Below are 13280 nucleotides of genomic sequence, written 5' to 3' on the forward strand. Positions count from 1 at the left end.
TACAAATAGCAATAAATCCAGGACTCGTCCGAGTCAATACAGAAAACGTCACGAGACTGGACTCGAGTCCTACAGTCCTGCTTTTATCCTCGTAAAAAATCTATACCTCGTTTTTGTCTTAGAAACATTTTTATAAACAAAGCCTGTGTACTGTAAAAAACAAAAACATGTTTAATCAGTTCCTCCATATTCGGTACCGATTAAATCTGTGTGCAGTGTAACGCATTACAGGCACTGACAGATCAGGGAGCTTCTCTCCAAAGTGCTTCTAATTGCACTGATGAGCAGCAGAAAGGCAGCAGAGATCATGTGGAGCTCCTGCAGCGTCGCTTCCTGTCTTTCAGCTCGAACACTTTGAAATGCAGGAGCACTGAAGCAGGAATACAGAAGCATCCCGGGAGACTTCTGGATCCTAACACACTTTGTTCCAGGAAATATTTATTTACCAGATTTGAGCTGGCCGTGAAGTACTTTGTTATTTTTCTCATTACGGTTAATGGAGGTATAACAAGCGGCGCTGTATTTGGTCAGAACAGAAATGAATTCATTACCAAGTTATGCATGTCATGACGGAGATTTGAATTCCAAATAGCAATCTTTTGAAACTGATTTGGGTGACTGTCTCTGCAGTGTACGCACTGTAACTAGGCTTCCAAATTCGACGTGATCACTTAAAAAAAAAAAGAAAGAAAGAAAGAAAGAAAGAAAACAGGAAAACAACAACAATAACAACAACAACAACATAACAAAATGAAATGTAACATTAGACAAATAGACAATCAGGGATTAGAAACCAAAAACAAATGACAAATTCACTCTAAATTGCTCCAAAGCGAGCCAAGCATCGATAATAAAATAAATAAATCAAACAGTAGAAAGTAGGCCAGAACTTCTGAAACTTTTTAACTGCCCCAAAATGCAAATCTTTCTGTATTTAGACTCCTTCTGGCACATTTTGAGCTCTTGCAGGAAAGAAATATATAAATAAAATAAAATAAAATAAAATAAAATAAAGCATTATTCATTACCACCGAGAAAATCTGTTCTGCCTGGTTCTTTTGGATGAAGACATTTAAATCTAGAGCAGGATTCTCCGTTTTCAAAAAGCTGTTGATCAGAATCTCGCTTGTCTGAAGTTTGTTTCTTACGTTTGGTACTGACGCTTCAAGACTAATGTCATTAACGACTAAAGAAGCTTATACTGTCGCTTAGCTCTGGCTCAGTGATACTATTTGTACATGAAAAAAAAAAAAAAAAAAGCAGAATAAATCTGTAATATAAAAGTTTCCAAACCTATACAATAGAGACGACATTGAAAATCTGGGATTTTTTATTTTTTAAAAAAAAAAATTTTTCATATAAAAACGGAAATAAACAGCATGTTTTAGAATCTTTATATATTTAAAAACACCGAAAGAAAATGTTCAATATGTTCGATATTTAATATTCAAGATTCCGCACTATTTCTAGGTCCCTATTTAAACTGTAAGCAAATACGTGCTGTTGAGCACGTTAACCCGCTTTGTACGAAAGCTCAGATTTCCCCTCACGTCGAATCTCTCCTATCGAAGCGCGTGTTCAGACGACACTCCGATGGATCCGATCTAAAAATGGATCGTAACGTGTGGAGTCCACGCCAGCTCGGGTGCACGCCGTCATTACGGCAAAAAAAGGGGACGAACCAAATACTAAGAAACTCTGAATGTCATGTAAATATTCCAGAGATTCTACTTTTCACTCGATTTGTTGTCAATAATATCATAAGTAATGAAAATTGTATTAAATTAGAAAAGAATTCACAAAAAAAAAGCATTTTTCACTAGTGGTCTCAGACTTTTGGACCCCACTGTGCCTGTGTGTTAATGCCTGTGAAAAGATATAGGCTAATTTTACTAATCCACCCAGTAAAAGTTGTTCTGCAAACACAACCAGATCACAGCTCAGCTGATGTGCGTAGTGCAGCAGGCAGTGGGTTTCGGATAATATGACATACTAGATCATTGTTATTATACTACAGATATTTTCACTTTTTTTTTTGCAGGGTGTTAATATGCAACTGTTCATATTAGATCATTAAACCCCGGTTACGTAAGCAGAGGGCAGTGAAGGCACACTGGCGGAGAACATAGAGCTGACGTGGCTATTGATTTCCTCTTACTGCTGGATCAGAGACACAGCAGGAATCAGCCCAGACTCGGTCGTCCCAGTACTGTCCCCTGGAGCATCGATCTACACCGTCTACACACACCAGACTCATCCTGCTTACTCTCAACGCCCACCATCTGGCAACACAAGCCACATTTACTAAAGATGGATGATCTGTGCACGGTGCTGAATCTGAAGCTGAATATACACGGGTCGATCCCTGCCACAAGTATCCCGAAGTCAAAGATCACTCCTGTACTGCTACACGATGACTTCTACGCTCGATATTTCTGCCCATGTACAGTATACAACCTGAGATATACAGCCACCACAGGCCGTTTCAACATTCCACACTCTATTACAGGATGGACTAGGCTTCAGCTGAGTATACATTTAAAACGCACCTAGAGCAAGCTTAGAAATACAGACTGGCACATTGAACTGACGTATGGCTCTAAAATACATACAGCCAGTGATGTACCGTCCCTATACATGGCTGAGTCAGAGGAACAGCAGGCGAGGTACAGTACCGCAGCCAAGGGGTATGGCTCGATCGTCATACCCACACGTCTCAAACAGCTCACACCAATCTGCTCTGAGCTCTGCGCAGATTTTTGACTCATGCAAACCTGTAAAAAAAAAAAAAAATGTAATACTGACGATTATATTATAGAGTTTTGAAGCATGTACAGCTGAAGGAACGGCCATGGGAAGCGGAAATAAACCTGCGCTAACTGCCACTAAGCAGCAACTGTAACCAAGTGTTTATGTAAACTGCAAGAAAACACTGTTTAAGAAGGGTCGACGGTAAATCGCATTAAAATTCCGATGACAACATGATATTAGAAGAAGGGGTTTAGAAGATAGACTTGTACAAAAGTTAGTTCCAGTCCACTAATTTGATCGGCCGTGCAGCGTTCCAAGAGTGCTTATATTTCCTAGAATTGCACTCGGATGTTTCACTGTGTGTCTCGTTCCACTTCCTAGTTCGAAACTGTTACTAGAGTAATGTTGGCCACGTCATCAGAGGACATGGATTTTGACTTTCGACTTAAAATACGAAAGCTCATCAGACGAAGGTGAAAAAGAAGAAGCACCATTAATGGGAACGTACGAATCGTTTTGAGCTAGCCGACTGACCAGCTAGCCGACGTGCTATAAAGTGAGTGTGGGATATATTTCCACTAACGGGGCAAATATAAACCAAACATACGGCCATATTGTGTCTGAAATGTCACCGTGATCATGGCTGTGATTACTTACTCGCCCTGCAGCCCCGTGCACACAGCCGAACCCCATCCGGGTCGATATTCAATATAACCTCACTCTTGATTTCTTAATTAAGAAAGATTGAATATCATTTTTCAAAGAATTTTTTTTAAATATCGCCCAGCTCTATATTCCGCCTTTTTTGCTTGAGATATCCAATATCTCTTGGGCGTGACGTGTGATCGAAGATAAAAACAGACTGGACCAAGCCCAAAGCAAAGCCCATGTCTTAAGGAGTTAAGGTCACTCCGAATAACTGGATCTCATCTGTAAGCTCTGACAGACTGGAAGCTCAAAGGCCCACTTAGACATAGACAATGGCTCTGTATTACATTACGAGTGCAATCTGGATGCAGCAAATGCAGCAGCTGTCTCTAGTTAAAAGGAAACGAAGGAGAGAATCATTCATGAATATGTCCAGAGTCGTCAACAAACGTACCGTGCACAAGAGCCAGAGCCAGGAGCCTGGCCTGACCAACATTCGGCTCGTTCACGGGCCATTGAGTCTTTACACAGGCCGACAGCGTGCATTTACTCTGCTGTAACTCTCACAGTGAGCACAAAGTGCCCCGAGCAAAGCTTTCATTGAGCCAAGCTCATTCAGACGCTCTAAAACATACACACACACACACACAAACACAACACACTTTTCCTATATAAATATATACTCAAGCTGCCAGTTCAATCCAGCCCTCATATTATGTGTGCGGAGTTTGCATTTTCTCCCCGTGCTGCGGGGGTTTCCTCCGGGTACTCCGGTTTCCTCCCCCAGTCCAAAGACATGCATGGTAGGCTGATTGGCGTGTCCAAAGTGTCCGTAGTGTATGAATGGGTGTGTGAGTGTGTATGTGATCGTGCCCTGCGATGGATTGGCACCCTGTCCAGGGTGTACCCCGCCTTGTGCCCCATGCTTCCTGGGATAGGCTCCAGGTTCCCCGTGACCCTGAAAACGATAAGCGGTATAGAAGATGGATGGATGGATGGATGGATGGATTATGTCACTTTCAAAATGGTAGATTACAAACTACAAAGGTATCCCATTTTTATCCACAGACGACACAACATGCCATTTTACTACAACTTTATATTTTCTTCATCTTCTTCTTCTAATTATTATTATCATTAATAATCCTTATCCTTCTCTGGACCTGTCTCTGCAACAACTAGTTGACAAAACTGATAAAAAAAAAAAATTCAGTAATAAAAAGAATTTCATTATCGATTAGCACGCTGTGGCGCGCACCATGTCTCTTCATGTTACAAACTGTGAAGCTATTTAAATCAATAAGCTTACACATAGATAAACCATTTTTTATTTTTTTTATTTTTATGTTAGCCTTGATATTCATAACATGCACAATGAGAGGAGCTCAAATATCAGTAACCCATGTGCTACATGTCTGAGCTATTATTTTTGTTTATTTATTCTTATTATATATATATTGTTAATTCATAGCTGTCCAGCAAAACAAAATGCACTTCACAGTTACCACTGGACCACACACGGGTTCTACAGCACGCATGACTAAAGGAACCACACTCCCAGTGCCAACAGACTCTCACTGTCAGGGGTTCTGATATCTATCCCCATCAAAGCTGCTTGTATCTCTAACAAATCACATATCATATGAGCATCCACATCCAAAAGTGATCAAAAAGAACTCGTTTTTAACCCAGAGAGTGAGACAGACAGACAGGAGGAAATCCACCAGCCGTAACTGCAAACTTGTAGAAGCTGTACACATGTACTGTGAATATATCCATCACAAGCACTTACCCGTTACACTCAGAGTGCACTGAGTCATCATTTTCGTGCTCAAATCAAACAGTGTATCAGACTACTGCCTAGAAATGTCTATTCATCATTAATGAACCTCTAACGCCAGTCAGCGCTCCGTCTAATCCAATGTCTGTAGTGACTTCGGAGTAAAACGACAGCGGTTAGACATGGGTACATGACACAGCTGCGATGTAATTTATTAGAAAATATTTCGATTCAAAAAGAAGAACTGATTGATATCTTATACACTATTAAACTGTCTTTGTTACTTAATATGAAAATAAAGGAACATTGTGAAACTGGGCCAGCTAAAGGCTAACTTTATGTCAGTTTCCTTTAATTAATCTAATTCTCCAGCACGGAGAATTCTGTTGCTTGGAAAGAAGATCATAAAGTTAATATTTTTACAGGATTGTGATTTATTTTAACGCTAACCAGCGTCAGTGTTAGCGTCAGCGTCAGCGTCGTACATCCTACAGTACGACTGCATGATTTAGCTTTCAGTAGATTCACAGAATCCCAGTAGAGACGCATGGATTTGTCCTACTCCAAGGTTAAATTATGGGGAAAAAATATTTCTATTGTATCCCCCCCATTCACATTTAGTACCTACGTGTACCTAGAGAATTTGCACGGCTGTATATCTGAATTAAATAATGCGCTCAGAGGACAATAACGTACGTAAAACCAAAAATGGTTAAAAACAAGGCCAGACCGAAATACGCTGCACGCTAACCATGTCCTGAGCATGCGCTAGTCATCCACAACGTGATACAGACAAACGGCTTTACACCTTTGAGAGGCAGTCATGTGATATCATCACTCGCTGCACCCCCTCTGCAGTACAGCCTGTTTCCTAGCAACCATCTCCAGTAACCTCATTGTCATAGAAACTGACAGACGGGTTTAAAAAAAAAAGAAGCTATATAAGAGCTATTCGAGCTATATGCGAGTGAATGTAAAAAAAAAAAAAAAAAGGGCGTGTTTTACGTATTAGGATGATTTTTCTCTTTCTCGGTCTTTCTAGCTTGCCTCACTACAGTTCTGTGTCTGAACCCACACCACAGGCATGTCCCAAATGATTAGCAAAACTGCTGATTAAAATTGCAATCCCAGCTAGTCATCAGAAAGTACACGGCAGGTTCGAATAAGGTCACGGTACACAAAGTTCCTACAATGTTCGAGGAAAAAATAAATAAATAAATAAATAAATAAATAAAATAAAAAGTATTGTAATGCCGGGTTGCTCACAAAGTTTCCACTTTTCTGAAAATGTTTTCAGTCCGTACAGAATTTCGCAGAGTTTATTTGCCAAAAATTCTTGATTTTGCTGCAGCTTTTCTCACAATTTCTTTTTCTTTTTTTTTTTTTTCTTCTTGCAGAAAACTACTTGTTCTGCGCGCTCTTTCGCAGTGGTGTTTGTTGGTAAACGCGACATTTCAGCTGTACTCGTGTTCGACGCACGTGAATCGAAGAGGGCTTTGACTGAATGTGCGTTGTGATGACGTCACGTGATGCGCCTCGGCCCGAATCTGCGGTAATTCAAATATTTTTGAGTTTGCTTGATTTCATGAAATCCTGGAGGGACTGGCTTTGTTTTATTGCCTTATAACTAAAAAATAGTGCATGCAAACTCCACACACACACACACAGGGCCACGGTGGGAATCGAACCCCCGACCGTGGAGGTGTGAGGCGAACGTGCTAACCACTAAGCCACCGTGCGCCGCTATCGCTACAAATACATTAATAGCAATGGCAAAATATAAACAAAACATGATAATGCACAGAAAAAACAGCCCTATTAGCTGAAACCGACTTAGAACGCTTGCGAGCCCGTTTTCTGCACAAACCCGAATCATGCGAATTGATTGTGTAATCACAACGTAGTCATTTTTAGTAATCTCAGGTCTATCGTTACAGGATCGTCATCATATAATCTGACATAGAGATCAATTCGAATGAAGACATGATTTTACTGGGTGAAACGTTATAATATTAAAAGACTGCTGTCTTTAGCTAGCGTAAAAAATAAAAAAAATGTTTCAACTGTTGTTGGATCTAACTTTAAAATAGCCCTGATTAAAAAATGTGGATGGCTGATTTTCATTATACAGACTGGCATTTAGGTCAAATTTGTAAACATGGCACTGAAATTCTTGGAATTCTTGGATTCTTGGAATATAAACTGAGTAATCTCTTATTAATAGGTTCAAGCCAACATGTCTAATACAGTATACTGTAGAACGAGACACTTTTAACTACAGAACCTATGTACTTAGCGGGCTAGTTAGCTACCTTGGCTAATATTAGTAATAACTGAAACATGAATATGTTACATTTTAATGAGTTTGGCTGCTGTTAAATAAATCACTCAGAAAATAACAATGAAAATGTACTGTAGCTAGCTTAGCTTACTGTAGTTAACTAGTGGGTTAGCTTTTTGGGGTGGCAGGAGGACATGGTTAGTTTCCAATTTTACAGATTTCACATTTCACATTCATCGATTCTGAAATTTCAAGCAGTGTCAAAGTGTAGAGTCATTTCTTACTCAATTTTAATTAACAGCGTTGTTAAATTCTTGAATCTCATCTGGTCTGTTGATTCATTTTCTATAACAGCAGCTCTGACAGTAATTCCTTCTGCCAGGCAAATCACAGGTTTATTGTATATTAATGCTATAATAACAACTTACATTTGTAAATGGCGTACTTATATAGAGCTTTTATCCAAAGCGCTTTACACTGTGTCTCATTCACCCACTCACACACCAATGGTAGCAGAGCTGCCATGCAAGGCGCTAACTTGCCATCGGGAGCAACTTAGGGTTCAATGTCTTGCCCAAGGACACTTCAGTATGTGGAGTCACATGGGCCGGGAATCGAACCGCCAACCCTACGATTAGTGGACAACCCGCTCTACCACCTGATCCACAGCCGCCCACGCTTGTAGGGTAGACGCTCTATATAATCTCCATATAACTTTTTTGATAACATGACAGGGTTAATTTTTTGTCATATTTCTTATACTTTAAGAAGAAGAGGAAGAAGAAGCTTTTATTTATCACATACTGTGAATTTTTTTTTTCTTTGCATATCCCAGCGTGTTAGGAAGCTGGGGTCAGAGCGCAGGATTAGCCATGATATGGCGCCCGTGGAGGGCCAGTGACGGTTGAGAGTTCAAGGGTACAACAGTGGCAGCTTGGTGGTGCTGGGGCTTGAATCCCCGACCTTCTGATCAGTATCCAAGAGCCTTAACAGTTCAGCCACCAGTGCCCACTTAAGAAAGAGAGGAAAGAGAAGATGGTGGAGGAATGATAGTTTATAGCTGCTACAACATAATTAATAACAAGACTAACATGTTTCATGGACGTTCGACAACGTTAATATAATTATAACGAGATGAAAAAAGTGTGATGTGTCGTAACAAATTGTACTCATTGTGGAAATTGCTGTAGAGGAATAAACCATCAGTCCCTACGGGATTTCACCATTTTTCCGATCACAGAAATGAACGCAAAATCAAACAAAATCCATAATATTCAGAGGAGCTTGTAATTTTTCAAAATTACCGCAGATCATCACAACACGCGTTCAGTCACACGTGCGTCAAACAGGAGGACAGCTAAAATGTCTCATTTACCAACAAACATCACTGCGAAAGGCCGTGCAGAGCAATTTTGTGCAATCGCATTTTCAGCAAATCGAGCTGCATCGCAAATTTTTGAAAAAGTCGCGGCAAAACTGAGCATTTTTTTTATTGCCGGCAACAATCCCAAAAAGAACTCCTGTTCAAACTGAAACATCGTTTTTAGAAAACAACTTCCGGGTCATACAGTAACAGCAGCTCTGATACACATTATTTTAAGCGGGATTTTTAGTTGTTGCAACGAAAAACCGCAAAGCCTGAAATATAGAAAAGCAACATTGTTGAAATATTAGTCCTATCTGCTGAGAGAAACTCTGTAAGTCTAAATAAATATGAGAAAGTGAGAGCTCTGTGGAGTGTGTTGAAAAGAAGTGCTGAGAGGATGTGGGTGATGAGCTGCAGAGCCTGTGGCGATGGAAGTTATCGCTCCTGTGGAGTAAAGGTCAGGCTACCAGTCAGAGTGTACAATATGGCTCCCATCCAACGGCTTCTCTTCTCTTCTCTTCTCTTCTCAACTCTCAGCCACTTTGAATGCACCAGTTCTTAACGTAGACTACATCTGTTTGTTCAATCTTCTCCCAGAGCACTCCAATGAGCATACAGTTCTTCCGAAATGTATTATTCTTGTGCATTTCACACAGAGAAGTCAACCTCTGCTGCTAAATAGGGCTGTGTGGAAGATCTCCCACATGGCCAGAGAAAAGCAGGACACTTTGAGGAGAACAGGAGGAACCGGGGACACCAGCCGAGTCCTGGATAGTCGTGACGGAGGGGAACATCGTGACCTGTTTGGACTGCCGATGACGCATGAACAGATTCACCTCAGAGAAACCAGGCCACGGATCTAAACAGCACTGCAGGAGGATGAAGGTGAGAGGACTTCCTCTGGAGTTCTTTTGAGCAAGACTAGACTGCTAAAGTGTCTCCACTTTATTTGAGGACCAGCAGAGGGTTTTTTTTTTTTCTCCAGTATATCTGGTTACGGAGGGAAAATCAAATCAGTTTTTTTTTTTTTAAATCAATAATTCGATTAACGCAGCTACATTCACTTACGTAATCAAATAACAGGAAAACCCCAGGTCTACACTGACGTGTTATAATTTTATTTTTGTTGTTTGAAGTGTATACGGAGTCTTGCACATGCATAAATGGAAAACTAGTAAATTAATGATGTAAAATCCAGTCTTCCCGTCAGATTCTCTTTAAATCAAATGACATTTTACTGTATATGACAACATGAACACTGGATTTCTCTGTATAACATTCTTAAAATTGATTCCATTCATATAGGCATAGTCCGTCAATGATACAAATGTTTATATACGCTTGCTTCAGTAGATTTCTGCCTACGAGCTGCTGCTATAATCATTAAGACTGTCCTGTGCTTATACCAGAACTCGTATTTCACAACGAGACATCTACAGAGTTGATAACTTAAGTCCAACTTGTTTTGGCCAGTATTTATGTAAGAAAAGTTATTTGTATTTCATCCTTGCAATACACTTCCAAGCGCTTTTAATCCCCCCCCCCCCCCCCCCCCCGAAAAAATCAGGGATAGAAAATGCAGACTGCAGACAAAAACAGACAATAAAGAAAAAAGAGACAATTTAAAAATCAAAAATAAAAGACTAATGCGTGTGACGATACAGTATATGAATGAGAAAATGTGAGCGCTGAACTAAACTAATCGAATACATTAATCACTTCATTTAGCAACAGGGTTTCCATCCTCGTTATCCAGAAGCTTATAAAATAGCACTTGATCCAGCACGTCCTATTTTGCTTTTAACTTGTGCATTATTTTATGTACAATGTAATGAAGCCAAAATGAAACTCATGAAAACTTAGTGTGCAAGGTATATAATCTAGTTTGTCACACAAATTTGACATTTTATTTCGATTCGTCAATTTAGTCAAATACGTCCACTTTTTTTCCATTCTCTAACAAAGCTGGCCAAGCACTTATAGGCTACACTTTGACTGACGGATGTTAATTTGAAACTTTATTCATTCGTCATTTTAAAAATCGGTCTTCGAGATCGCTCAGAAGTAAGAGAAAGAAAGAAAATTTTTAGCGAAAAACAAATATTGTAGATACATCAAACTGCTAAACACTGCCGCTGGACTGAATACTGCTCCAGGTTTTTCTGTAAAGCATTGAAGCATTGAAATGTCAGTGATTTGAAAACAACACAATCTCAGCAGATGTGATGAAACTCCACATGAGCACCTACCAGTTTGCCATCCACTGTGTACAGCCTCTTGACGGCTCCTGTGTCGAGCTTGATGGCGTCCGTGACGTCGCTGAGAACTTGCTCGAAAGTGTGTGCGGTCTTCTTGTTGAGGAGAATACGGACGGCTTTGCGAGGCTTCACGCCGCTTCTGATGATGGTCACCAGCTTGGGTCGGATAAAGTCTTTGCTCTCCTTGGTGTCCAGTGAGCTAGCTTTGGCGCTGGCCAGTGAGGTGGGCATCCGAGAAGATGCGCCGGTCTTCATGTTGACCGACCAGTTGGGATTGATGTTCTTGGTGTAGTCCAGCTTCTTGAAAGGTTCTATTGATACACATACGTAGCTCTCACCTGAAACACAAGGTGAAAAAAAGTTGAAATGGTTGCAAAAATATGAAATAACCAGTGAAATTTCTGCTCTAGAGTAAAGTCCAAGAAACTTCAGTGATCTTCACGTGTCAGTTCTCGACCTAGAAATGATTCATGTTTACACAGATAAATGAACTATTACTATTTCTAGTCTACACTCTTGGGTTTTGCAAGAGTTCCTTGGATAGTCATAATTGGAACCCCTTTCTACTTTTACTTTGAAGCATCAAGGACTCCCCAAAAGAGAAAACCAAACCACCCTGAAGAGCTCTAGCTTTAACTAAGAGTGTTTGCAGTAGCGCCAAATCAAAGGTGGCTTCACCAGACATCATAGTCAAGGCTCACTAGCTTCTCTTCATTTGTTCTATCCCAGGGTTATACTTTGCTTATGTTCTCCGAGAAAAAAGACAAACTGAAGAAAGTTCTAGAATGTGAGATGGAACAAGAGTGTAGGATAAGGATCGGTTTAATCAACTATTTTTATGTTTTTGCTTGGTGTAAGTTCCAACATGAATTCTGCTCTATTACAGGGTTAGATTAATGAAAAGACACATTTGAACGTATTTCTTTTCAGCTGTGTTGCATGTTATTGGTCACTACACTCATGAAATATATCCAGAGTGATTGGTTCTCTTCAATATCGCAAGGAGGACTGGGAAAAGAATGTCCTCCAAATGGAAGTCCAAAAGTAAACGTGCGATGTGCTGTTATAGGAAAATAATCAACAACAGGTTGGTGTCTGATGTGCAGGTCATGACGTGGAGTTACTCTTACCAGCCTGAAGTGGATTACCTTCCACTAACAGCATGTCTTGAAGTATACCTTGCTCTTACATCAGAGCAATTTTCATTACCTCCGCGCTAAGAATTGTGTGTTATTATTGATATGGTGAAGTTTTCTGTAAGAAGTACGTTTGTTTAGCATTTTGTAGAAGGAGTCTCCAGTGCCAGGGCTTTTTCAGAGCTAATACTGTAACGTTTGTAGACACTGGAACATCTTCAGGTCAGAGTTTTTGGTTCATGGGTAACACGAAAAGCTGTGTCGTTGTTGTTGTTGTTGTTGTTGTTTTATTCAATTCGAGAGAGAACGTTCCAGAGCATTAAATGTAACTATAAATGGATAAAAATATAACGCATAGTGCTTAAATGAATAATGTGAAGAATCCATCATACAAGCCCCAGGGAAGTTGCTACTATAGAAATATTAAGACATCATGAGCGCACTGATATAAACCTGTGATTTGCCTTGCAGCCGGAACTACTGTCAAAGCCACTGCTATAGAAGATAAACCAGCACCTTCTGAGTAAGTATTGAGAATTCAACCGTGCTGTGGTATAAGACAAGACTGAGAATAACTCACTCAATTTGAACACTCCATTTGCTGTGTTTGATGAGCGTTGTAATAATATTAACAGACCGCACGACGCGAAATAAATCATCCGAGGATAATTGTTCTGTTGAGACCAGAATTGCCGGCATGTCTCGCGTTTTCACATTCACCTTGGCTATAAAAGTGCTGTGGGTCTGGACATGAATGGATGCCTGGCCTAAATATTTCACTGCAATCCTCTAGTGATATGCAAAGCAGCCCGTTCCTTATCCAGTATCAAAGCAGAACCAGGTCGATTTGCATTTCAGGACAGATGTTTGTGTGCAACATGGATTTAAGTCTGCGTAAGCAACGATACAGCTGTGCATACAGAAATGGAGTAGAAGTGTAAGGATGTAAAATACCATAAAATATTTATGAAATGTTATAAGAGGATCCTGTTAGTAGCATATGGCATCCATTTAGACAAACACTAAGAGCATTTGCTCACAACAAACATGATTAGGTTCA

At 40.1% G+C, this 13280-nt stretch overlaps 1 protein-coding gene across 2 annotated transcripts in view; it reads right to left on the minus strand.

Moving 5' to 3' along the window:
- Window positions 1-13280, minus strand: part of dclk1b (doublecortin-like kinase 1b) — a 43134-nt gene that overhangs the window by 28329 nt on the left and 1525 nt on the right. For both annotated transcript variants that reach the window (XM_053647099.1, XM_053647100.1), the window contains exon 2: window positions 11076-11422. In XM_053647099.1, the coding sequence (XP_053503074.1) occupies window positions 11076-11422 (347 nt within the window). The remainder of the gene's footprint in view (window positions 1-11075; window positions 11423-13280) is intronic.

This window comes from Ictalurus furcatus, chromosome 17 (genome assembly GCF_023375685.1).
Source record: "Ictalurus furcatus strain D&B chromosome 17, Billie_1.0, whole genome shotgun sequence".
Classification (NCBI taxonomy): domain Eukaryota; kingdom Metazoa; phylum Chordata; class Actinopteri; order Siluriformes; family Ictaluridae; genus Ictalurus; species Ictalurus furcatus.